Consider the following 27,763-nt stretch of genomic DNA (forward strand, 5'->3'; position numbering starts at 1 on the left):
CTATGGGTTGTATTTGTAGTCGGTCGATCCTTTAGATATGTTTCGGCTTTTCCTGTATTATTCGGTAATTCTCTATAGGAGGAAAATTGTATGATAATTATGTAATTGCTTAAAATGACTTGTAAATAATGATGCTCGGCTTATTATTATTTGAGAACTGCCTGGCAATTGGGACACTTATATATTAGAGCACCCCCTGAATTTTCATTCAGAATCTGTTTTGTTTGGCTTTGGCATTATTTGGTTGCATTTTTGTCTAGTCCCTTTTCTAAGGTGAGAGTCTAAACTAAGATTGATGTGTAATGCTAGTTGCAATTAGCCACTTCCATCGAAATAACTGTTCTACTTTTGCATACATATAGGTAACTGGTGTATGTAGTTAAAATATTTGAATAAAATTTGTGGTAAAAAGAACTGTGAAATATCATTAGCCAAATATTTTTCTGTTGGGTTCTATTTGAGATACTCCCCCTAATTAGAATGGTTTGTCACTATTGGCCTCACTAATAGTGCTGTTTCTAATTACACAGAGTTTTTAATAATTGATTTATAAAATATAAATTATTTGGTAGTGTTATATTTTATGCTCATGATTAATTTTAATAAATATATATAATGCATTTGTTAATTTCCTGTTTGCTTTTAAGATTTAAACACATGGAAATGCATATTTTTTTTCTAGTTTTTGGTATACAATTTTTCTTCCACTATTAAATTTATAACATAATTTTATTTAAATTTTATGAACTAACACATTTAAAATATTAATTTACAGAAGAAGATTTAAACAAGAATTCTAATATTTCTTATCATAAATTAAAACAATTTAATAAATTTTATCACATTTGTATAAAAGTATCTTCTCTTGTAATTGCTCAAAACAAATTCATATATTAATGATGACAATATAAATTCTCATTTTAACAAGTTTTTCTCATACCCTAGAGTATATACATAAAAATATTTAGTCAAAATTCTTATCATTTTTGTGAAATATCATGCAATAAATAAGTAAATGACAATCATGTGACAAGTTTTATAATTTATAAAATACTTTTTCAGTAATACGACTTATTATTGCAACTGCAATAATGGGTCTATAGGTCTGCAGTTATAGAGGTCGGTATTGTGGATTTGGACTCATCAATCCATGATACTGAATTAGTGATAACTCTTAATTCTAAATCACCGAGTTTTGTAACCTTAAAAGTATGTTAGACCATCTGTGAGTGTGTTTTCAACAGCAAAAAAAAATTGGATTCACCTGTAAGTTCACATTTCTGCCCATATTGATCACAAGTTTTAAGAACTAAGAATTAAGGATTTTAATGTGTCGAGATGTGCAAAATGTTATCTTTTGCTATAACTAAGCCAAAAGAATTTGTACGTTGTCAATTATATATGTAATCCATGTAAACGTTTACACGGGCTGGATGTTTTTCTGCAATTTGGCACCGTCTTGACTTTCATGCATCTTGTGGCTCTTATTGACGACCGGATTCTGAGCATACAAGTAAGTGGAATAAGATACAATCGAAATGCTGATAACCGTAAAAATGTCTATTGTTATTCCGAAAATAATCCAACAGAGTATTGCGGTAAATACCAATTCAAGAGCACTGGCAAAAGTTTTAAGGATGGAATTGAGGTTTTTGAGAAAGAAAGATGTGACGATTCCGCAACCCGCATTGTTTATCATGACGCAGACAATTAGCGGTTGAAATACCGATTTTAATGATTCTTTTGTGAATGCCGTCACAATTTCACCATTAAGTCCGAGAGCTACAAAATTACAGACGATGGAATCGATGTACATGAAGACGTTTTGTACCATGATGTGAACTTCGGCTCCAACTCCCTTCAGTAGGAACTCATTGTACACCCCAGCAAAACAGGAACAGAATATCTGCAAATTTAAAACATAAATTTGATGTTTAAAAAGCTTTTTCCACATTCAACAATACATAAACTAAAAACAAATTATGTGATCCTGATATTTAATAAATGTTTTTTGGCAAGAGAATAATAATCTTTATTATTTTCAGAAAGCTATGATTCATTGTGTATAAGACTATGCTATCATTTCTTTACATTTTGTCCTACTCATTGAAAAGGATGGCCAAAAAAATAATACATTTTGTGTATGATCAATGAAAATTGAAATTTGTTTGTTTGAACTGTAGACATATAGTATTAAGTTGTTTTTTTCTAATGTCTAAATTTTACCTTTACAATCATTTCTAACTAAATTCTAGAATGTTTGATAAGTAGAGTTTGATAACTAAAAGGCAATTCGTGAAATATTTCAATGGAAATAAACTGTGTACTTCTAGGGCAACAACATAAGAATACATTCTTTTATCAATTGAATTGTTTGGGCATCAAGATCAAAAAAACTTCATTCAAAAATTGAGTCTGATATTGCCATGAAAATATACCAGCACATAGAGCAAAGATTGGCCCTAGAGAAGCTGGCCAGTCCAGGCTGAGAGGTTCTACTTTGTCCACCTTACAGCAACAGACTTGGCACCAACTCACTACCATCTATTTCATGCCCTGCAGAACCATATTACCAATATGTAGTTGGGTGATAATACCCAATACTCGACACTTTCTTCAAATGAAAAGCCCAGTTAATTCACTTTTACAACTTAAACAATTTTTAAATTGAGTCGTACTAACAAGGAAACTGTCGGAGTGTCTTCTAATAAATTTTAATAAAATTTAGTTAATAACTATGTTAAAAGTATACAAACTCTATTTTAAATTTGATCAACACTTTTAGTGAATGCTACAGAGTTATTAGCAATCAAATGTTGCACTACTTTATAGTAGTTGAACACTATTATGCAAATTTTTAGAAGTGAAAGGGTCACGGAGGAAGACTGCGATACTACATATAGAATAAATTCTGGAATTTTCAAAAATGGTTGAAGAATTAATAAAATTTAGTTAATAATTATGTTAAAAGTATACAAAATTTTATTAATTCTTCAGCCATTTTTGAAAATTCCAGAATTTATTCTAAATGTAATATCGCCGTCTTCCTCCACGATCCTTTCACTTCTAAAAATTTGCATAGTAGTGTAACATTTGATTGCTAATAACTCTGATCAACACATTTAGTGAATGCTACAAATTTAAAATAGAGTTTGTATACTTTTAACGTAGTTATTAACTAAATTTTATTAGAAGACACTCTGACAGTTCCCTTGTAAGACTACAAACTTTTCCAAAAATGGTAGATTTCAATAATTGCTTCAATCAGCATTTGCAAAAGTGACAATTCTATCAGTAGTTTATCCCATTCATCCATGATTGTAATGATTAATTTGTATGCTTGAAAGTTGCCTATCATTTGCATGAACTTTGTGCCAGAACACTTCATACATTTTCTATGGAATCAAGGTCCAGATTATGTAATGGCCATAAAACTGCAAACCAACTTTTTGTCAAAACTCAATGGGACAACACATGGTGTTGCATCAAACTTCTGATTATTGCCACCTATGAGCAGACAAGCAAAATCAGCATTTCCTGATGTACTACAGAAAGATCAAATGTATGATGGGTTCTGTGGTAAACTGACTACTCATTTGCATGTGTTTTTCTTTATGTAAGTCATGCCAGGAATAGTTGTTACCATCTGGCCCTCAATTTTCACAAATTTCCATCACTCTTTCCAACATGCCACTGAAGGTTGGCATGTTGGAAAGAGGTATAAAGGTGTAGTTGCAATCTCATTTTTCCATAATTGTTTCTGAACTTTTTATGACTTTCCATACTGTTTGGTGACTTAATTGTAGATCAGTGACCACTATGAGTTGCAATTTCTCTGACATGTTCTTTACCTTTCTGATGTTGCATGATGATAGTGGTTTTTTGCTATCCAGGTTAAGTACACCTACTTAACCTGGATAGCAAAAAACCACTATCATCATGCAAGAAATGTCTATAGCAGTTTGCCAGGTCTTATCAAAAAGATAAGACCTGGCAAACTGCTATCTTAGATTGACCAATAATAGTGACAATTTCCCACACCAATTGACTCACCAGAAATCTTACCATCTGCATCAAGCAATTCCTATTATAGGCCCTGCCTTTTCTACATCTGATATATGGATCTATACACCTTGGATCTAATGGTAAACCCTAGTTTACCATTAGATCCAAACAGGTTATGCTTTTGGATGAATCCAAATTTAATATAATCCGTCATGTCAACATGTTTAGTCCACATAACCTGCTGTCTGTGCATTTTACTCATTAATACTGGCTTCTTATATGGACAATAGGCTTTTAAACCCATAGTGCATGCATACACTTTTTTACTTCTGTCCTATCTCATTTTCGGTATCTTATCCTGGTACATTTACCTCAATACAGTTAATTCTTTTAACATTGCCGTGTTCATCTCTCTTTTGTAGCAAAAACACAATTGTGTATTGATGACAATTTGCTCTTTGCATTGTTTCATAAGAGGATAAAATTTCAAGCATTCAAACTAACACTGCACAAAGTTTATAACTGTTAACTGTCAAAAATTTTCCATTTTGCTTATTCTTTTGCAGTATATTTTCTTGGGCTTTTAAACCAATGACTGACACAAGGGGCAATCAGAAAAAAAGATTACACGTCCAGAATATAATAGGTATGTCATTCGTATTAGCTTCGTATGGTCCATGTTTGTTTGGGAGAATGCTCACAATCCCATGATATCATGTTTAAGCATATAGCAATGAGCAGTGACAAAGTAAATGGGCAACTCATTTAAAAACATGTCTGGTAGAAGTGCAATCAATTTGTGGGCAATGAAGGTACCAGCAGTATAATTTATTGACAGCTTGAAGGTTATGTCAAGGCAACATGTCATGAAATAATGTTGTACATTGTAGACATGATTTGAGTAGCCAAAATCCAGGTTTCAAAAACAAAAAAAAAGTAGACATTCATGTTCCTCAATGACCATAGTTATTGCACAGGAAAAAAGATAGCTTTGCAGTATGCTGAGCTAACACTGTGCACCTCACCCTTGATGACACGAGCCATATACAACAAGCACTTAATAAACTGGCTGACTGCATGGGCAGCCACAAGTCAGCATATCACTGTTTATTTCTGTGCAAGCACAGGTTGCTGCAGTAAGCAATGCAGCCATGCCTAACAGAGGTAATTTCCAATAGTTCTCATATATGATATAACCAATAGCCCTTTGATTTTATAATAAGTTATTATATCAAACACATCATTAAAATTAATCGGATTTCTATTGACAACTAAAATCATTCATTAATGTAATAAGTTTTAGAAACTAAATTTTACTTTATAAAAAGACAATTAGAAAAATGTGTCTTACTTGTAGAAGAATCAAAAAGAAACTAAATCCTATATGACTAGTTTGAACCGTGTTTGGAGAACTTGTAGAATTGGATGAAGATGGTAATATATGCAGCTGCTTAACGACACAACCAAAAGTTAATAAAAGCAATGAAATCCATTGCTTCTTGCTTAATTTCTTCTTAAATAAAATCTGAAAGATATTTTCACAAATAAATTTTATAGAACTACTGGAATATATAAAAATGTTAAAAAAGCTTACTTGAAATATTATTCCAGTAACAACAACCCTGAACTGAAGAAGAAGGTAGTAAGTTGTTGGATCAAAAACAGTTAGATTAATAAATGCTAAATTGTTGTATAGGCAGTATAAAAAGGCCGGAACAAAATATAGCAAGAGAACTGACCAAAAAAATGTATATTATTAAATTATAGCATAATGATTTAATAAGGCACGTTAAGTGAAAAAATGGTTAAAATTTGTTTAAAGTTAATCCTCCTTTTTACTTTACTTTAATATCTTTACTTTAAATTAACAAATATATATCATTCATATTGTATTAATTTTAAATTATATAACATCTTACCTCTTGCATTTTTAACAATGTCATAGAAGAGATGTGAGATAGCATTACTGAAAATAATTTTAATTGTTAGTAAACAAATTTTAGTATTCCAAAAACTATATAATAATAAATTTTTATTAATATATGATTAGTGACTTGTTTTATTTCTAATAGTTTACTTTAATCCATTTTCATTTGTACAAGGTACTGTATTTTTATCATCAATACAATGAGATAATATAAAAGTTTGTGTCACTTTTATGCAAAGTTGTATAAAGTATTTAATAATAATTATATAATGTGTCAATTTGGTTAGTTTATTTAATTTTAACAAATGGAAAACAATCTTACTCTTTGCAGTAAAATATTATTGAAGAGAAAAGTTTGAGACATTCTGTAAGCATAACAACAGTAATGGTGCTGTAGGTGTACTTATTATCTGCTGTCTTTGTAGCTGTTACCAGAATACCTACAAATGATAATAGTTGATATTAAAAAAAAATGAAATATACAGAATATTCATGTAATGTCTTACAAATCAATAACATGGAAAATATTGAACAATTCTCTTATAAGTATAAGTAATGCAACAATTTTTGTTTTCTCAGCCAGTTTTTGTTGGAAAAATTCTATATATTATGTAGAACATCCTTAATAACTATCTTCTAACAGACTAAAATTGATTAGAGCCTAATCAGGGGAGGGTCATGTGCTATTGCCAAAAGTCCATTAAATCAAATTTCTTTTAAAAACATATATAATTTAAGTTTGTTATTAACACAGTATACATGACTCATACTTATAGAAGAAGTGTTGTTACAAAATAATATAAAACTAGCAGATAAGCCCAGTGTTGCCCAGGCAAAAAAAAACAGCAAATATTAAAACTATTATGTTATTTTGTACTTCTAACCCTTCTATTATATTATATTATATTATTTGATTTAAATAATTACAAAGATTATCTTACATAAGGGTTTATCACATCGAGTGACCAATCTAAGACATTTTAAAAATTCATTAAATTGTGTATGGTAGAGGAATAAAGAATTTTAAAATGTGTTAGATTGGTCTTGTTATATAAATCAAGTACTATAATATAACACAAACATTAAAACAAGAACCATATAAAGAGTTTGGTCATTTCAGCCTATCAATGTCACATTTATTGCGATATTCAGATGGTACAAAATGGCACACTTTCAATGATTAAGTAGACAGGAATTGAAAATATATGTTAAATTTTTCAGATATCATAATTCTAATGTTAACTCTAAAAAACTGTACCATTCACAGCCGAATATTAAATGGTAATCTGCCAACAAATCAAATTTCTCCAAAAAAAAAAAAAAAAAAAATANCCCGATAGGACTTAGCGCCTGGAGCGGCTGCTCCGTTCGCCCTATGGTAGGGCAGGCTCTGACTATGATTCGCTAATTGTAGAAATATAGTGCCTACGATGAAGTAGATTCGGCTGTTTTGGTTGAAACATGGTTGTCAGAGTAGCGTTGGCCAGTGTTTCTATACATATATATATATATATATATGGTGCGTTCGTTTATTCCTTCGCGCGCCTGCATCTGTTTAAAAATTCCTCTGGAACCCGTTCTTATATTCTGGTCAGAGTAGGCGCCGTTAGGTAGCAAAAACGGTTGCTTGTAGTAAGTTTACGATGGAAAGCACATGGCGTCCTCCATGACTCAGATAGATATAGTATCCGTCATACGGTTTTATAAAAAAGAAAAATATTTACCTTTGGCATTTTTTCTGAATGGTCCTACAAATACAGACAGGAATTTATTCTATCTGTATAACGAAACAATCTCGGTGAAGTACTTTTTTACCGGAGGAATATACGCAAAGAGACGTGCGTATTTCCTTGGGTATACTTCTAAATAACAATATACTATTATTTTTCCAATAACATCTATAAAATATAACAAATGGTTGATTAACAACCCATCATTAGTTGTCATTATACATGACAATCAAAAAATCACGGTACAAGCCGAAACAAAATAATTTGTATAACTTATTTAATATTATTCCGACAACCACCGAATAAGGAATTTTTTTTAGCCACGAAAGACGTAAAATTCAATCAAATATGCCTTTCGATTTGTCATGTTTTATTCAAATTAAGGTAATTTCTTATTTATGTTCATTCAACTCATTAATAAAACCACCGATAATAGAGACATCCATATATCATAATTACTGTCAGTATTCTTCGCATAAAAATGATTTTGCTACGACAGACTTTTACAAAACTTACTAAAATGAGTTTATTTCTTATGCATTTAAATTTTGGTCAATCGGACGACCGAGGCCAAAATTTAAATACATAAGAATGCTAGAGCGGTAGGTTGTAGGAATCCGAGATCGAGTACGGGCAAGCAATCAGCAATCACAGGAATTTTTCGGAGGTGTTTTATTCTGGATATGTCGGGCCTCGTCTCTCACCACTCTTCCATTTGTGGTACGACCGAACTCACGATGGACTCGGGAAAGACTCGGTTAGCGTCAATAGGGCAGAGAGTCAAAAAACGAAAAAGTATCCCTTTTTCTTATAAATTGATTTAAAAAATTATTTTTAATTATTTGACGAATCAAAGTAATGTTATAGAATAATCAAACAATAATAAAACGATTTTATAAAACGAAAATATTAATATTAAAAAAAAAGATAGATTTTAAATATTTCGACCACTTGTTAAATAAAAATTTATTTTTGTTCCCACATTAGCTTGCATTATTAAATTTGCTTATTTATTTGAAATGTTATATTGCTCATATTACAATTTTATTAACTTTAATAGCCACTAAATACATCAATAACAAAAACAATACTGATTAAAAGTGAAAAACAATCTCATTACATTTTAGTAAACATAATAATTCATTCAATTTAAAATCTTTAAATTATCTGTTCTAATATTTTAATTTTTATTCTTCCATTTATGTCCCTTATATACTAAACTATACTAACAATGTCCTTTATATACAGAAGAAAATGTTAGTTACAGCAAAAATTTTCCTGGTTATTGATGTTGGTGATGTGTTGTATATAAAAATTTATAATTAAAGATATCAAAAGGCTTCTTTTTTAATTATGAAATTTTACATTAGAATAAAAGGAATTTATTATTTATTAGTCTGTAAACTTTTGTAAAGTACAGTATAAATATTTGATGATGATATTAAAATTGGATGAATTATCTCTTGACATTTTTATTCATTTTGCTGGATATTGATGTCAGTGATGTGATTTATTTATGTATTNGTTTCATTCACAGCCGAATATCAAATGGTAATCTGCCAACGAATCAAATTTTGCGATAAATGGACCAAGTATTGAAACTTGGCACCCTCGAAAACCACTTAAGTCATATTTTGTGCTGGCTGGTAACCTTATATTATATAATTTTCCTATTCAAATGCCACCATATCTCTGGACCAATAGAAAGAAGAAACTGTTGCAGAAGGGAGTCAACCAAAAGTAGTCGTCAACCTCCTCCTGGAAGAGAGGACGGTCGACTACTACCAGTCTACTATTAATATTTGAAAAGTGATCCATGTTGAATTGTGGCTCCACACATGATCGAAGTTGCTAATCTTAACATCCAAAAGACTTCGTGTGACTTGTTTAAATAAAAAGAAATCTCATAAAAATGCTAGAATAATTGATTTTATGCAATAATAATTTTTTAAAATTTTGGTAACATTGTATAAACTATGCAGGAGGTACGTTCTTATAAATATCATGTTTATGGAAATATTATTGTGCTACAATTTGAAAAATTTATAGACCTATAAATTCCCACTGTTGTCACCTATCTGTCCTTCTTTAATCTCCAGAAAGGAGTTAGATAGATGAAAGTCGAGACCAGATGTGGAAAGCTTAGGGCAGGAGGCCCAAATTAACTATATATGAACTTCTGATATTTTGATTCAAAATGTTTCCCCAAACAGAGTTAGATATATGACTGACATGACTTTATTGCTAACAGGAAAAGTATGATGTACAGGGGCAAGACCACCACTGAAAGTATTGAGAACATTGTGATGAAAAGCTGCAGCCCAGCATTATGACGACATCACAACAAATAATCGCTTGTTAGAATTAGTTTGGCTTATTTGATTACAGCAACACGACACTTGAGTGATCTACCACGGGAAATTAATTCTGGGAAGACTTTTGAGAAGCTGAACCCTATCTGGAAAATTCCACGTGGCCAGGCCAATGGCCATGCGCAAACCCACGACCGACTAACAGTGTTTGGTGGTTTTATCCACTCAGTTACTGAAGTATACTTATTGGGCTGCAATTTGAAAAACTGTAGAGCTATAAATTTCCAGTCATCTGACCTTAATCTCCAGAACAGAGTTAGATAGATGAAAGTTGAGATCAGACATGGAAATCATAAGAGAAAAGAACAGGACCAGCTATATATGAACTTCCGATTTGTACCGCAAGTTACGTTATTTCAATACAAAAATTTACCCCCGAACAGAGTTAGATACAAAACCGGCACGAAACTATTGCAAACAGGAAAAGTGTGATTTACAGTGGTAAACACTACACTCCACACAGGCAAGTGCTACCTGTCCCAGTAATGGCGTATCTATTTCGCAATATATCGTCGTCGCATTAATTCGGTAAATATAATATATATACTGTATTTTTAAAATTATAACTTTTTTTGTAAGAATTATATTTAGTTAACTTTTTTGCCAATAGATGGCGCTACCTGTAACTCAGAAACTCGAATGTAAATAAAAATTGATTTATAGAAATGCAATCGATATTTTGGGATGGGATGTACGACATAATTTAAATTAAAAGTATCTGAATGTAACCTCCGAGTTTCGTAGCAATTGGTCGAACTGCCTGAGGAGTGTATAGCGAACAAACAAACATCCTCATATATATATATATAGATTGTACAGTACGTTGAGTAATTTACATTAATTGACTCACTAATCCAACCTTTAGCATGCTCTATTTGTGAATAGAACAGGTTTTAAATTTTTTGTCTTAAATCCATATCTACTGTATTTATACATCGTAAAAATTAAATTAAAAGTAATGAGAATTAAAAGATAAAGCACTAGTATTTAAATGTTAAATTTATAATTTTCTGGCAAACAGAAAAAAAGAAAATTTACAAGTGAAATAACGTATGTTTTTCTAATGGATAATTTGATAATTATCTGTTTCACTTGAAACACTTGAGCGACAACCAATGATCCATTGATAAGACGGGAAAAATTTGGAGTAAACCAAGATATTAGCACCATGATACGAAGTTTAAATTACTTATTTATTATAAGTTTAAATCACTTATTTCATTGCACAGTGATCACCGCTTTGATCACTACAAATTTCGGATTGTGCCATTTTTTCACCCTGCAGTAACTTCTTAAAACTAATTTTTCTGCATAAATCTCTTGCCTACCGAGTATTTTTTAAATATAATTACCAATTTTAAAATATAGTAAATTAATCAGCATTTCACAAGCATTTTAAAAATGAATTTTTGCAAGTCAGAAATACTTTCTGCTCTGGACATTCTCTCTATACATATATATGTTATATGTATAGAGAGAATGTCCATATATATATAGGCTATATATATTATATATACTGTTTGTGTATATTTTCATTCAAGGAATTTAGAAAATGGTGAAAAATAATTATTAAAATCTATCACCCGATACTAATAAAATATTTTTTTAAATAAATTTTTATTTATATTACAATGACTAAGCGTAGTGTAATTACATGTTAAAGATGCGTCATACGAAACTGAATTTTACTCTTGTCAAGGACAATGAAAATAAATAGAATAAGTGGAGCGCACAATCAAGTGAATTTATACGTACTGGATTAACGTTACTTTTAGACGAAGTGTAAACTTTTATTTTTATTTAAAGAACGATGTTTGCAAGGAAACGCAGTTTAAGTGAACATCATCAAATGCTTTATACTTCATATTTTGGTGAGTTCATCAGAAAAATGCAAAATTTATTTATTAGAATTGTAGATTAGTAAAGGCATTAACAAAGTCTAGTCAAATTTAATAACAAACATATCTTGTAATTATAAATCACGGAATTCGAAGTTACATACTTTCAACGGATAAAAAAAAAATCATGAAGTTCGAAACGAGTTCTTAGAATTCGTACCTTCGATTCTAATCGGAGGCGGATCCAAGGGGGCTACGGGCTTAAGCCCTTTCCATCGACTCACACAAAAAATTATTTGTTCAAACTGCAAATTAAAAGAGTTTATCGGATCATCCGCACTACAATAGTCTTGCACATTTTAGTAACACGTGAACTAACTAAAAAGTTCTTATTAATTATTCAAATATTTTTAATTTTTGAGTTATCCCCTTTGGGTTCTTCTGGATTCGCTACTGATTCTAATAAAATTCTTAAAATCGATCTATAACCAATTTTATATTATACAAATTTAGAATTTTTTTTTAATTTTTCAAATTTCTAGTAGTTGGTTCGATGTTTATTTATTAATCATTGCTAGAAAATTTTCTAAGTCATATGGCCATAATTTATACAAAGATCGTTTATTTATAAATAGCATAACCATAAAAATGTAGATTTTATAACTCGAAGGCTAATCAGTTTAATGCAAAATGTGTAACGACCCGCGTAGTAAGATTTCAAATAATTCTTTTAAACTCCGTTTTTTCCCTGATAAAATTAGAGTATCGTGCTTTCATTTATTTTTTTAAGTCAGAATATTGTAAAAAAAAATCCAGCAGCAAGTTGCTCAACTTGCCCGGTAACATTTGAAACTATGTGGCGTCATCTGTTATGATATTTAATTATTAGAAAATGGCAAAAAATAAGTTTAATTTTGAGGGTAAGGATGACTTTTATTATTTTTTTTAAATTATAAATGCAAGTAACGAGTAAAATCTTAAGCCCGACCTTACTCGAGATACCACACACGACTCTCGACCTTTACCACCAAAATTTAACACAGTAGCATCAATCCCACTAATACATAAATCTCCCTGCAAAGTTTCAGAAATTTTCGACATAAGACACAGGAGTTATTAAACTTTAAAGTAATTAAATAAACTGTACCCCTCCACGAATACTGGCATCCGTACTTATGGGGAAACCCGAATTTTTCTTTTGTATTATTGGACGTTTTGAGGTTTTCCGAGTCCAAAACTGTAAAAATCTTTGGTATAATTTCACCAATCGCCATACTTTCCCTGCTGTTATATTAATACAGGTATACCTCGCCTTACGTCGGTAATTGGTTCCAGGAACACGACGTAAGTCGAAAAACGACGTAAGTCGAATTTACCTGTCTCCGAATCTACTTATCACTAGGAAAGCATTTTAAATAATATATGGTTAATAAAAATCTATTTTAAGCTTACAAACAAATAAATTTTAATTTTTAATATAGTACAAAAAAAATAATCTAAATTTACGAATGCGTGTACTGTAAATACAGTACATACTTGTATATATTTTAATATGATTTTATGTGCTTTAAACGTTTATCTAGTGATATTACGACTTCAATATTTGTGGCGGACAGACGTAAAGTCGAATAAAATGACTTAAACTTGATTTTTATTTTTCCATATACTTTTTTAACAAGCGACGTATAATCGGGAACGACGTAACTCGAAACGACGTAAGTCGAGGTATGCCTGTACATAACAGAGGAAAAGTAAAAATTGAAAACGAGTGTCAAAGGCGCGGAATGGCCATATTAAGCTATGGGAATCGCTATTCTGTTAAGCGAATATTTCTAAAAATGTAGAATTTTCTTATTTTGAAAGCATTGATCGGTTAATGAGAGGCACCAGCACAGTGACGCTACATAAACAACGCAACTACACCCATTACATCCATACAACCATACGATCCATAATGGTGTAGGTCAGCATGAATGAAGAAAGAAAAATGATGTCCCTATTTATACCAGCTTTCATAAATTATGAAAGTTTACATCTGATTCGATCCACGCGGTATCCTCACAGTTGTAAAATGACACCTCGTTGCTTGACAATCTGGCTGACACTTAAAGATAAATGTCTGAAACTACAGTCTGCATTTGAAGGTTAGTAGATATCTATCTGGCTTGATGAACATTTATACTGGATGACCCAGACAGTAAAACGAAGATAACCGGATGGCCGAGGAGGTTAAGGAATCATCAGCCTATCGCTCTGGAGGATCCGGGCAGAGAACCCGAGCGGTCTGTCCGGATATGTCGGGTCCCGCCCTAATGTGGGCCTAGCCAAGCCCATGGTGGGCATGGAAAAAGTCCTGTTAGTGTCCACAGGACAGAGAGACAAAAATGAAAGTAGAACGTATCGTTTTATCGGCTCTCTCAGCCTACCATTCTGAAGGACCCGAGTATGATGCTAGATCAGTTCAGAAATTTTCTTGAATAGGAACCTATTCAAGAAAATTTCTGAACTGATATGTTAAATGCCGTTCCTCAACATCATGCTACCACACTGAAAACCTGGCAGAACGCGGTGTTTGTTTGTTTGTATACGGCACCGCGATACGTGGGCGATGTGCCGAGGGAAGATGCCTCCCGAGAGAACTTTCTATGGGAAATTGGCCCCTATTTAGGTGTTACAACGTGAAGAAAATCAAGAACACCACGTGTATAGCCCGTTGGCTGGGCACAAATCTACTAACGTTCAGTGGTTTTATCCACTCCGTCACTGGTGGGCTTAAATTGTAAACAACCTAGCATGATTTGCAGGGTACAAAAAAAAAGACAAACTAATTTTTTTGTACGACTTCATCATTACTATTGCTTATTTTTACTCTCCCAACTGTTATATATAAAGAAGAGAAAGTATCGGTCAAAAAATGACCCCTAAGATTTTTACATTTTTGGATTCAGGGACCTTAAAACGTCGAGAAACGCAAAAAAAATCAAAGATTTTTTCTGTATATATGGTTGTTAGTGTGTATGGGAGCACGATTTTGTTCACTCTCTTTGAAGCTTAATAATTCCAGTGTCTTTTGTCGAAAATTTCTGAAACTGCTGGGAGATTTATGTATTATGTAGTGGAATTGGTTATTAAATTTTGGTGGTTAAAAATCGAGAGGTGGGAAGAGAGAGAGGATCGATCATGTGTGATATCGTGAGTAGGGTCAGACTTAATGAAGATTTTAATTATTATTAGCATTTATAATTTTTTTTAATTATAAAACTCATCCCTACTCTCAAAATTAAGCTCTGCCATTTTATAATTTATTATATAAAAAAGTTTTTAAAAATCATAACAGATGACGCCATAGGCAGTTTTAAACGTCGTTGCCAGTAAAGTTAAGCAACTCTCTGCCGGATTCTTTTCGGAATGTAACAGAATCCGTACATTTCGTATATCTTTAGTATCACATAAGATAAAAATAACGGTTGATGCATTTCCACATAGACTTTTTATGTTTCCGTTTTATAGCAGTATTTGTAGTTGGGCCCGTTCCTTTCCACCCTATTTGGGCGTGGCCGAACCCAGAATGGATTTGCTGAAAAGCTCCTCTTAGTATCCGTAGGACGAAAGAGTTAACACAGTTACAATTGTTTTCGTAGAATAAAATTTGTGCCACGTTTTATATCATTTTTACAATATAAACTTTCAAAAAACTTGATTTTTTTAATTTTTCGACAATCCGACAGGAATATAGCATATTAAACATTTTAAGTACGCTATTTATAGCTTATCTGCAATAAATGCGTCCATAACCTTGAACTTAAAAAATTCGCATTGATTGTCGAAGACTTTATTCAATTTAAAACGTTTTAAAAATAACAGCAGTTTTGTAAAATGTAGTACAATGATCTTTAAACTTTCTACACTAAAATTCCATCATTTTAATAATGTTAATAACTGATATTAGAGACTAAATTGTTAAATTAATTATGCATTGGTAAATAGTACAGAATTATTAATAGAATTAAATATTTGTGTTCTTAATTTCCGAAATCTAATTAGTTGCAAGGTATTATCTATACTCCAAGGTCTGGAGGAACTTTGCTTTAAATAAGGGTAATGGAGGAGAGGGCGGAGATCTATAAGAGAAATTTTTGTTTTGTAAATGGTTCCTAAAGGACGTAAATGCTCTACTGCAATTACAAATTCTACTTAGTAACATATGACTAATGAACAGACTTATTACACAACTAGCCTATTTAATTAACTTATCCCAAAATGTATTTCAACCTTACTGGCCCTTATCAATTGGGTGATATACAAAACAGTCTATGGTGACAATTTGCCAACATTACAATATACATTAATAGTACAATTATTACAAGTTATTCCGTACACATTATTAATAGGATCCTAAAATTATAGCACTGTTAGTATAAACAACACTTACAATAAAACTGCAACATGTGTTTATACTTTAAAGTTTCTACCACTAGATTTTACTGCTTGTTTCCAATTAATTATGACAAGACATTTGCTTTTAGCTAACAACCACACGTTTCAAATAGTTTAACACTGTTAGCTAACAGCAGACTATGTTCACAGACAGAATTACATGACTATGGAATACATAACAATTGAACAGAGTTAATTTTTATGTTTAAAAAGCCATACCACGTTTGATTTATTTTCTGCCTGTTACTATCACTAATCTTGTTACAATTAGTTTTTATTATTTCTATATGTCATACAGTTGGTGTTCATACATATTACTTTTGGACTTTACAACTTTTATTTTAGGTAAACTTATTTCACAGCCTTTACTATTGCAATGTTTGGCTACTGCAAAGTATTGATAGTTACCATATATTTTATAGTTCTTATGTGTTCTTTTATTCTGGTATTTAATTTTCTACCCATTTCCCCATATATATATGTATACTGTATATATATACATGGATTTTTACAACTACAATTAAACTAACTTATACACATTTTCTTTGCTTAACATTGTATTGTTAGTTTTTGAGAGTCAAAAACTTTTAATTCCTTTATTTATAGTATTTTGATATTCTGGGATCAAAATGTGGTTTTAAGATGTTTTTGATTTTTTCAAACATAATTTTAACATATCTCTACTACAAGTTCTATACAGAAATTATATAAATGGCTTTATTATGGATAAACGGTTTCACTAATACTTTACAGTAATAACTCATATGACATTTGTATGTTCAGAAACTGTAACTGATGGAACTGAAACTTTGTTTGCTCAAGACAAAAACTATGAAAAATCTGGCTTTGATGTTCTTGCATTGGATTGTGAATTTAATGGCAGCTGAATGTTCCCTTGATGCATGCTAAGGCTTCCCTTGTGTACACAGTTTATGTACACAGTTTTCAAAGTCTTAGCATTGCTTAACTTAGCAAGATATTCTGAACTTGTATGTATAATTTGTTTAATTTTTTAATAGACTTGATGAGTGCTTGCTTGAATTGCATGGGGAGTTTTTAATCTTTGAAGGAAAAAGCTCTTTCCCTTCTGCATTTTGAGAAAATTCTTATCACAATAACCATTATGATAATGATTTTGGCTTCAAATCATCATAAGTTTGAGAATGAAACAAAATTTTGTGGATCAAGTGTGTCAGAAGGGCATTATTTGAATAATCCTGATAAATATATCCTATAAAAAGTTCATTAATACAGGAAAAAGTAAATCCCTGTACAAATTAGAAATAAATTACATTAATCTCTTCTTTCCCTAAAAACAACATGCAATTAATGAAGGAAGCAATACTCTTTAGAATAAATAGCGCCATTATATAGATTGGATTGGTTAACAGGCACTATCCGAGCATTATGGAATGCAAAACTTCAATTTTTCCTTTTATGGGCAAGTCTGACTCTCAATAAGATCAGAAATCATCTTCAGTAAAATGAGAAACAATGTCTCAATATGAATTATTTAAGAAAATTCACAAAGATATGGACTGATTCGAATCTTGCTCCTTCACATACTGTACTAAGACAATAGTTTAATGCAAATAGTTATAATGTTTAAAAAATATCTCTATGAATAGTTTGTAAATCCACAGTATATAAGATATAATATAAAAAATTATTTCAAACATACTTATGATTATTGTAAGTTAATATGAAATTCATTGAGCATTATCTTTTTTTGAGCCTAACATGTACAGGGTGATTGAAAAGTTGCACACATCAGAACATTACTTTATGTAAATTGTCAAGTTATTTTTATTATATCTAACTGATGTTTCCATAGCACTGTAGTGATTGCTGACTATTAATAGAAACTCTATGAGAAAGTCAAACTGACTGCAGTATAGCTTTATTCATTGAAGTGAAATGGTTTTTCCCAGGAACAATAGATCTTCATTGGTGAACATTATTTGCCAGTTGTTCTTATGCACATGTTGCAGGTGAGTTTCATTAGAAATATCCAATTCTATAATTCTTGCAAGAATTCTTTAGCAACTGTCTTATTTTTAAGGGATTGCGGTCCCAGTGGTTGCCAGACTTGTTACCTTCAGATTCTTTTCCTCTGTGGGTATCTCAAAAGAGCCTTGTCCATACACACACAAGATGAACTAAAGAGGAACATTATAATGACGATGGCCAGAATCAGTTTACAGGTGTTTCACAAGGTGGCATCATACATAGTAAAAAGAGCTTGCACCTGCACTCATAAATGTGGAGGCCATTTCAAATGTGTTGTAAATAACATGATTTGATTTTGCTTTTCTTAAAGATCAGATTATAAATTTTGTTTTTACTACTTCTGTATTTTCATATATTAACCTCACTAAATAAAATTGATTCCTAACACACATATGGGACTTTTCAATCACCCTGTATTACATTTATAAAAGTATAAATTACATATTTGTAATACTGAACTTCAGGTACATGTTTGTTTCAAAGGGTTGCCATTTAAAAAATTATTATGTACACAACATGAAAAAATTACAAACAAGCAAAATGTTTTAAAAAAATTATCTAATTATAGAAAATGTTTACTACCCTATTCAGCTATTTGACTGAATGTTCTTTCTAAGGAACTGTCATTTTTTATCTAAAAACATTCAATTTTGTAAAATAAACTTTTCGGTTAGTTAAAATTGTTAAATATCGTAAAACTATTAAAAGTTTAAAACAAGGTCTTTACTTATACAAAAATTTATCCAATTATTAATTAATCCACAGCCTATGTATCTTCAAAAAGAAGGAAAAAAGCAATTATTAAAGTTTATAATTCATTAATAGATTCTGTTGTCTTTTATAAAAGTAGAAATTTATTAAATTTGTATTTTTTCTGAATTTATTAAAATATTAATAAATTGAATTTTGAATTAGAATGATGGAATAAGGCAACACAACACAAGTGTGATTTGTCAAGAGGATGACTTCTTGGATGTCTTCTATGGGGAAACTGGTCCCTATTTGTGTGTTTTATATATATATGAAGAAAACTGTGAAAACTCTACATGGTCAGCTGCAAACTCATGATCAGTGTTCAGTAATGTTACCAACTTGGCCCCTGATAAACTTGAAAAAAAAAAAACTTATTTTTCAATAACTTTTTTGCCACAACAAACTAGTGGATTTAAATTTAATTAATTTTTTCCTTTTCTGATTACTTATTGATCAATAATAGTTTTAATCATTAAAATTAAAATAGGAAATGCTACTATTTAAATTACAATTTATACTTTTTTTTTTAATTAACATCTTCCTTCAAACTGAGAGTGTAAAAGATAATTGTAAGGGGTTTCAGAAATTTAAAATATTTAGAAAAAGTTTTATCAATATTACTGATAGATTAAAAGTAATATAGTCTCAATGCATAATTTTTTCCTAATTAACAGCGAGTTTTTGAAATTTAAATATAATGTTTAATATTATATCATACTAAGGATCAGTCCCAGCATTTCTCAGTACTCTCCTTGTATTTTATAATTCTTCTTCACATTATATTAGTTTTACATTTTTCTTTTTTAAAATATTCTAAGTAAAAATTTTAAAATTTATCAAGGTAATTTTAATGACAATCTGAAACTGCAAATAAAAATAAATGGCTGTATTAATTATTGGAATGTTAAATAAAAATAAAACACAGTTTGATCACAATTTACATGACTGATTTTAAGTGAATTTAAAATAATATGGTCTTATAATGCAAAAGAAAAAATATATGTCTTATTACACATGTAAAAATTAAAATTAATACAATATATCAGGGGTGGGCAAGCAAGAGGTCAGTGGGAGCCGAAATGTAGGTTTTGCAAAATGCATGGGAGCTGCAGTTCTGTACTTTTTTATTCTGTACTGCAGTTCTGTACCGCAATTTTATTATACAATATAAATATTATATAAAACAAATATTGAATTTTTTAAATAAACATATTTTCACAAAATTGTGGAAATAAAATTGTAAAAATAATAATAAAAAGCAGAAATTAGCACTTTCAGCAAGAGCCACATGTAACTCAAAAAGAGCTGCATTTGCCCATGGTGGTAATATATGTTCATGCAAGACTTAAAAAACTGTTTAACTTTACAATGAAATTTTTTAAAATACAATAAGTTTTTGTTTACAAATTTATGTCAATAAATTAGTTCTTTACACTTAGCATAAATTGAAAAATTGTTTAGGTTAGTTATTGTGTGTTTAAAGATGAATCTTCTGGAATTTTAATGTATTTCTGCTCAACACGAATTCTCATTTATGTGCTCTCTCCTGAATGTATCTCCTCACATTAACTCAACATTTTATTAATTTTTATATCCTATAATAATTAATTTATCTTAACATTCTTATCATCAACAATCCCTCCATATTTGAATTATAAGAAAAAGACAATGTGGATTTTTGAAAGTGAAAAAACTGCATGCTCTCAATGTATTAAAATTTTTAGCATTCAGCACTAAATATTTCAAATATTTACAGCATTGAAAAAGTATTATTTTTCAAAAAAATCATGTTTTCAAGCTTTTCTAGCAGAATAAAAATTAATAGAAACATGTAAAACCAATTGTGAAACTAATGAAATAATACTAATCATTGAATTTTTTCAAGGTGACAGACCAAATCATTTAATTTCATCTGACGTGAACCTTGGTAAGTAAATAAATTTTCTTATATTTTATATAAAGCTTTAGAAGAAATTTGTGTAAAAGTTATTTGTTTATAAATATAATTATTTGAGGAAAAATGGTTACAAATATATCTAGCTAGCTAGTTACTTATAAATTTCTTTTGTGTTTTGTTTTATTAATGTTGTAGTCATATAAAAATTTACCAACAATTTATTTTAGTATATTTAGTACAATTTACTTTACAATTCATCTTGGATCAATCTTGCAATGAATTAACTAAATGTGGTCAGTAAAAATATGAAAAAAATTGATAATATTCTGGTTAAATTTATTAAGTTCAGACAGTTTTAACCTTCCATTAATAAAACAAATTTTGCATTTTAAATAATTATATTTACAATGTCTATTTTTTTTTCTATTAAAAAATTAGAATTTATGTAATACATTATATTAATTATTTAAATTTATGATCATAGTTTAAAATGTAAAAATTCTCTCTTAATTTATTATATTCTATCCAATCTTTCAAAGCAAGTAATAAAACTATTACAATTATAATTTGTCTTTGAGAACACTGTACTATATTTCATCAATTTAAACAATGTATAGTAATCTATTTTTAGCAAACATTTCATTGAAGCATAGAACAATTGTTTTCAGCTGTCAGACAAAGCAAGAACCATTAATTTATTTCAAATCATTTAAACATATAAGAATTGATTGCATCTATTTATCACAATAAAGAATTATAAAAAAAAAAACATAAAAACAAAATTTATAAAAAAAATAATAATAATAATAGTAATAAATCAAAATTACTTAATTTTATTTTAGATTAAAAATAAAAACTTTGATTAACCAGTTCTAATCATTATTTGAGAAATGAACAAAACTACATACTGTACTTATATTTAAAATACTTTTGGCTAGCTTCTGTTAACTGCTGTAGTTGGTTGAAGCTGGCCAAATAGTAGGCCAAAACATTTCTAATAAATCCTGATTTTTGGTTTCTTTAACAAACATTTTGTGTTTTATCTTTATTTAATTGTTAACAAGAATAATAATTATGTATTAGTAAACAATTATCAATCTAAATTACCATGCATTGTGCTAAATCTGAACCAACACTCTCCTATTGCTTTCAGGCCATGTCCAGGCCTGAAAGCCATGTCCATAATATTGATATAATACTAATAACATGAAAATATTCATGTTATTAGTATTATATCAATATTATTATCAGTGACTGAAAATTCTAATTTTATAAAATATACTTTAAGTGAAGTAGTTTTCATGCATAATATCAAATATAATACTGTGACCTACAATAAATTTCTTCAAATAGTAGTAGTTATCTTGAATTTTAAAAAACTATTTAGTATTTTTATTTTTAATTCTTAGGTCATTAAAATGAAAAAATTTGATGATACATACAGCTTTAGAACACACATCTGAAAGCTATGATAAATCAGATTTGTTAGTCATTGATTAGTTTAATTAACAGTTTTCTGTGTACAACAAACAGCAGGTATCAGTTTCAGATTTAGCACAACTTCCAGATTACCAATACTGTAGCTACAAGCAATTATTTAATGTGACATCACAATGCCAGGCTGCAATTTTTAATCATATTTTTCAATTTATTTAATTTAAAATATATGCTCTCCACGTCAAATTAGTAGTGGCTTGCCCCTGTACATCATACTTTTAGCTTTAACAATAGAGTCATGCCAGTTATCTATTAACTGTTTTCGGGAAAAAGCTTTGAATAGAAATAATATGACATCCGGTTTGTGTCAGAAGTTCATATATAGTTAATCAGGCCTCCTGCCCCTAAAGTTTTCATATCTGGTTTCGGATTTCATCTATTTAACTCCAGGTTCTCGAGATTAAAGAAAGATGGACGAATGGATGACAATGGAAATTTATAGGTCTACAATTTTTTCAAATTGCAGCCCAATAAATAGCATAGTCATGAATTATTATTATTATTTATAACCATCTATCAAAACAATATATACAAAAAATTAATAATAATTCCTCTAGTTATTATTTTGTCAAATTATCTTAAATACTTTGTAAATTTTTTTTAAATATTTTGAAAATGCTATAAAAAAAGTATTGTTTGTTTTACTCTCATATGACTATTGCAGTTTATGTAAACCATATCAAATAAAATCTACATATGCTGATAATATAGCACAATATAATTTGGCAATCATTTGTCTTTAATATATAACTATTGGGTTTGAATGTTTTATATTTGTACATTTGCTGTTTTTAATCTTTAATGATATATGTATAAATAGCCAACTGCTTATACATAGTTTATATAGAAACATCCTTATCTAAATACCATAATCAGAACAAAATGTATTAATCAAGTAATGTTTTAAGATTAACTGAAGAGGAACTATAGAATTTGAAACTTTATTAAATAAAAATTTATTTTTGTTCCCACATTAGCTTGCATTATTAAATTTGCTTATTTATTTGAAATGTTATATTGCTCATATTACAATTTTATTAACTTTAATAGCCACTAAATACATCAATAACAAAAACAATACTGATTAAAAGTGAAAAACAATCTCATTACTCGTTGGGAGTTTCTGTCAGAAGAATATAGATATACTTCCCCACTCTGCGTTCATTAGATTTTGAATTTTCAGGCTATCATTTGTTCTAGTCACTTGAATGTAGGGTTTCCAAGTACTTAGAGATAAAATCCATGACAAAACGAGTTCTTTCTGAAAGATACTGGAATGCTTCAATTCCAGGACATGCAATATATAAGTATTTTTATTCTGCCAGTGACAGAAATACATTTCAAATGTGGAAAAAGAAAAAGAAACTTTACTGTATAACAGTTTTTAGAATAAAGCCCTCCTGTCTCTAGATGGCAGTTGAAAAAAAAGGGACAATCCTAGAAAACAGGGATGTCTAGAACTCTACTTGAATGGAAAAAAATCAGTGTCATCTTCAAAAGCTATCTGCATACATTCTTTGCAAAAAAGCCAAGACTTTGTGCAGGAAATTATGATGTTACTTGAAAGATGGGCTAAAGTTATACAAATTAATAATAATTATATGCAAATAAAGTTGTTTTTAAACAAAAAATTTGAGTGTCATTTTTCCTTATAAAATGAACTTTTTTGATTAATTCAGTACTTGATATTTATTTATATAAACTCAATTACATAAATCCATTTTCCTTAGTAATGAAATTATAAAATATATTTATAAATAATCAAAATTGTCAAATTCCTTTCTAGTTAATTTTAATAGAGTAATTTACTAAACAATTTGACTAGTAGTAATCAATGTTGCTATCTTAAAACATTAATAATTAATTGAATTTTTGCATTGATTAATTGAGAAATTAGAATGAATCAGAGTGAGGGTTTAAATTCAAAGCATTGACAAATTATATAAATACATTATCAGTCCCACTATTCAATTTATAAGCCAAACAATCATCTAAACGTAATTATTTTGAAATGATTATACTGGTGTAACTAATACTGTATACCTTGCCTACTCAGTTTGTAGAGAATTGTAATTTTAATCCTAATCTATTTTCTACATATTTCTAAATTAATTAATTGAAAAACTAAATTATTTAAATTATTACAAAATAAAAGAATTTCATCCTAAAGTCAAATTTATTCATAAATTAACTCCTGTTTGACTGTCTTGTTGAATTATAAATATGCAAAAATCAGTCTCAGTACTGACTGTCTTTCATATTCTTAACGAAATTATTTTTTTTAAGATTATTGTAAAAGTTATTTTATAGAGACCAAAACTAAAAGCAGTTTACCATATCACATTCCTTTACTTGTTAGTGGTATTTATTTTTGCATTAGGAGTTAACTTGTTAAATAGTATCAAATGCTGATTCCTCAGTTAATCAGTAAACACAAGTAACATAAAGTATTGTAAAACAGGAAAAATGTCTGCTAGATTTGATCAGTTGTATCAAATACAATACTACTTTTGTTTTTTTACACCAATTGTTGAAATTCTGGAGGGAGATCTGTAGTTGAAGCTTTGTATATAAACCTCTGTATTCCACGAGTAATTATATAATATGATAAAATTGCAGTTCTGAATGAAGGGTTTTCATCCCTCGAATTTTAGAACCTCCTTACACGTTTTGTGGGCATGGTCTATAACTCTGATGATAAGATCCCAACTGCCTTATTCAGAGCTGCATCTATTTCATTTTTTTTTTTATTAATCCACTTACCTAAATTAAATTACTGTTCCACATACATACCGGTATTAATCAGTTTCATTAACCAAACAAAACTATCAAAGTTTACAATCTGTTCTTTATGAGAATCAAAAGTATTGTAACAGGATAATTTCTCATCTAATATCGTGCGACTTTATATAATGTAAAACTAATGTTTATGTAATAAAACAGCTGGTCTGAAATCTCTGCTGCATGCTGTGTACTGTCATACGAATCACGCCCACTTGATAATCTAGCCATAATCAAATAAATAACTATACAGTTACAAGTATTAAAACATATTTGATAGCTTACCTTGATTAATAAATAAAGTCATATAAGCAATAAATATAACAAGACTGTGTTTACTGGGGAAGAGTTCCTTCCACGACAACTTAGACTCACTCTCTGCCATTTTGAATGAGATAAAGCGCCACCTGCCTATGAAATAAATATACGCTAAAAGTAAATAAACAAAAAAATACGTAAATAAATAAATAACCTAATATAAAAGTAAACCTATCAAAAAATAATAATACAGTATAAATTAAAGAATATACAAACAGATAAAAATTTAATTATATTCTACGATAGTTTTTTTAGTTATGGGCAAAGTAGTTATTTGAAAGTATCAGAAACAGAAACAAGTTGTTATTATTATTTAAAAAAACTTAAAAAACAGTTATCAATATTAAGAGTAGGAGATGTAAAAAGGTGCTTCAAGGGATAACAATAGAAAAATTATCAGATCTTTCCAGTGGCGTAGCGAACATAACTGGCGCCCGGGGCACGACACTTCATTGGCGCCCCCTCACCTCTCCAGAAACAAATCTTGTTTGTCTTGGAGAGCATTTGGTGCCCCTCTGCGAGTGGCGCCTGGGACATGATAGACCCTCTTGCCCTCCTCGCTACGCTAGTGGATCTTCCAAATGCCATTAAATACAGAAATATGGTTAATATCGTAGTTAATAACATCTCCATTACCGAAATGGATTTAGAGAAGGAATGGCAAAAATTCAAGGAAACATTGGTAGAACATCGTCAAAAATAGTATGTGGGGAAGTCGTTTGCAAAGATAAAAAGGTTAAAACTCTATGGTGGACCAAGGAGGTTAGACAAGCAGTACAAGAGGCAGATTATAAGTTAAAAGTTATCTGGCAAATAAGACCACAAGCAGCCTATTACATTATAAAGCTAAGTGTAAGACAGCTAAACTCTGTGTAAAGATGGCTAAACAAAAATGCTAGGAAAATTTTGAAACAGAAATAGAAAGCAAGTATAAAGAGGAGGCAAAATGTTCTGGCAATTAGTAAAGAATCTCAGAACCAGTGGGAAAACCATAGCTAGAGGAATAAAGAATGATAATGGTGAAATTATAACAGAAGAAAAAGATATTCTAAAGATGTGGAGTAAATACTTTGAACAGCTACTGAATGAAGAAATGGCAGATTTAGCCGAGCAAGAGAAAAGTACCGAAATTTTGGAATTATCAGATCCTATCTCGATTATAGAAGTAGATAAGACCATCAAGAACATGAAATGTGGGTTCCTTGCCACCCGGCCGCCCTATTATGGGCCTGGCCGAACCCATAATGGGCTTGCTAAAAGAGGCCCTTTTAGTGCCCACAGGGCGGAAAGAGTTTTAAAAAAAATGAATTGTGGAAAGGCCGCTGGTGTAGATGATATCAGACCAGAGAAGCTAAAGTATGGGAGGAACAACAGTAGTACAGTGGTTACATCACAGTATTCAAAGATGTTTGTCTGAAAAGATGTTTCCAAAGGATTGGGGAAGAGCTTTAATTGCACCAATTCATAAAAAGGAAGCAAAACAGAATGTAGTAATTATAGAGGAATCTCACTCCTCGATGTACCAGCTAAAATTCATGCCACCATTTTATAAAAATGGGTCAGACGAATAGTTGAAAGTGACCTAGGAGAAGAACAGACAGGCTTTAGACCTGGTGGCTTTAGGTGGATGCCAAGATCAAATATTTACACTAAGGCAATTGACAGTGAAAGCAATTGACGTTATAACAAGAAACTATACTTGGGATTCGTTGACCTGGAGAAGAAATTTGATAGAGTGCCTAGAGGATTATTTTTTGAAGTTCTTAAGAAATATGGCATCAAGGATATTCTACTCAGGAGAATCCAAGGCTTGTATAGAAACTGCAAATCAGCTGTAATGATAGAAGGACAAATAGGTGGCTGGTTCCAAATAAAACTAGGGATGAGGCAAGGATGTATACATTGCCCCCTTTATTCATAATTTTCATGGATAATTTATTCAATAATAAAAAATCAAAACTATTGACGAACTTCAGTTTGGAAAATATAAAAATTGGTTCTTTACTCTATGTGGATGGTATTGTCCTACTAAGCAATAAACTCGAGGACTCCAGCAATCTTTAAATAATTTAGAGGAAAGTTGCAGGAATTTCAGTATGTGAATCAGCTACGAGCAAACGAAGGTTATGGCTATTAGTAGAGAGAAAGAGACTTTAACAGTTAAACTTGGTAGCAAATGCTTAGAACATGTCAATAAG

At 30.1% G+C, this 27,763-nt stretch overlaps 1 protein-coding gene across 2 annotated transcripts; it reads right to left on the reverse strand.

Annotated features, from left to right (window-relative positions):
• Positions 1 to 249: 249 nt before the first annotated feature.
• On the reverse strand, positions 250 to 25,660 carry LOC111627040 (UDP-galactose transporter senju-like). 2 transcript variants are annotated; one of them, XM_023370585.1, is made up of 6 exons: positions 25,533 to 25,660; positions 6,255 to 6,372; positions 5,925 to 5,971; positions 5,600 to 5,739; positions 5,357 to 5,530; positions 250 to 1,906 (listed from the first exon to the last, which is right to left on the reverse strand). In XM_023370585.1, exons 1-6 carry the CDS (start codon positions 25,630 to 25,632, stop codon positions 1,421 to 1,423), a joined length of 1,065 nt encoding a protein of 354 aa, XP_023226353.1. In that variant the 5' UTR covers positions 25,633 to 25,660; the 3' UTR covers positions 250 to 1,420. The 2 variants fall into 2 exon arrangements, with proteins under 2 accessions (XP_023226353.1, XP_023226354.1); XM_023370586.1 differs by lacking the exon at positions 25,533 to 25,660 and adding an exon at positions 21,878 to 22,081.
• Positions 25,661 to 27,763: the final 2,103 nt, after the last annotated feature.

The sequence above is a fragment of the Centruroides sculpturatus genome, unplaced genomic scaffold (assembly GCF_000671375.1).
Source record: "Centruroides sculpturatus isolate CEXI.00-Female unplaced genomic scaffold, Cexi_2.0 scaffold402, whole genome shotgun sequence".
Classification (NCBI taxonomy): Eukaryota; Metazoa; Arthropoda; class Arachnida; order Scorpiones; family Buthidae; genus Centruroides; species Centruroides sculpturatus.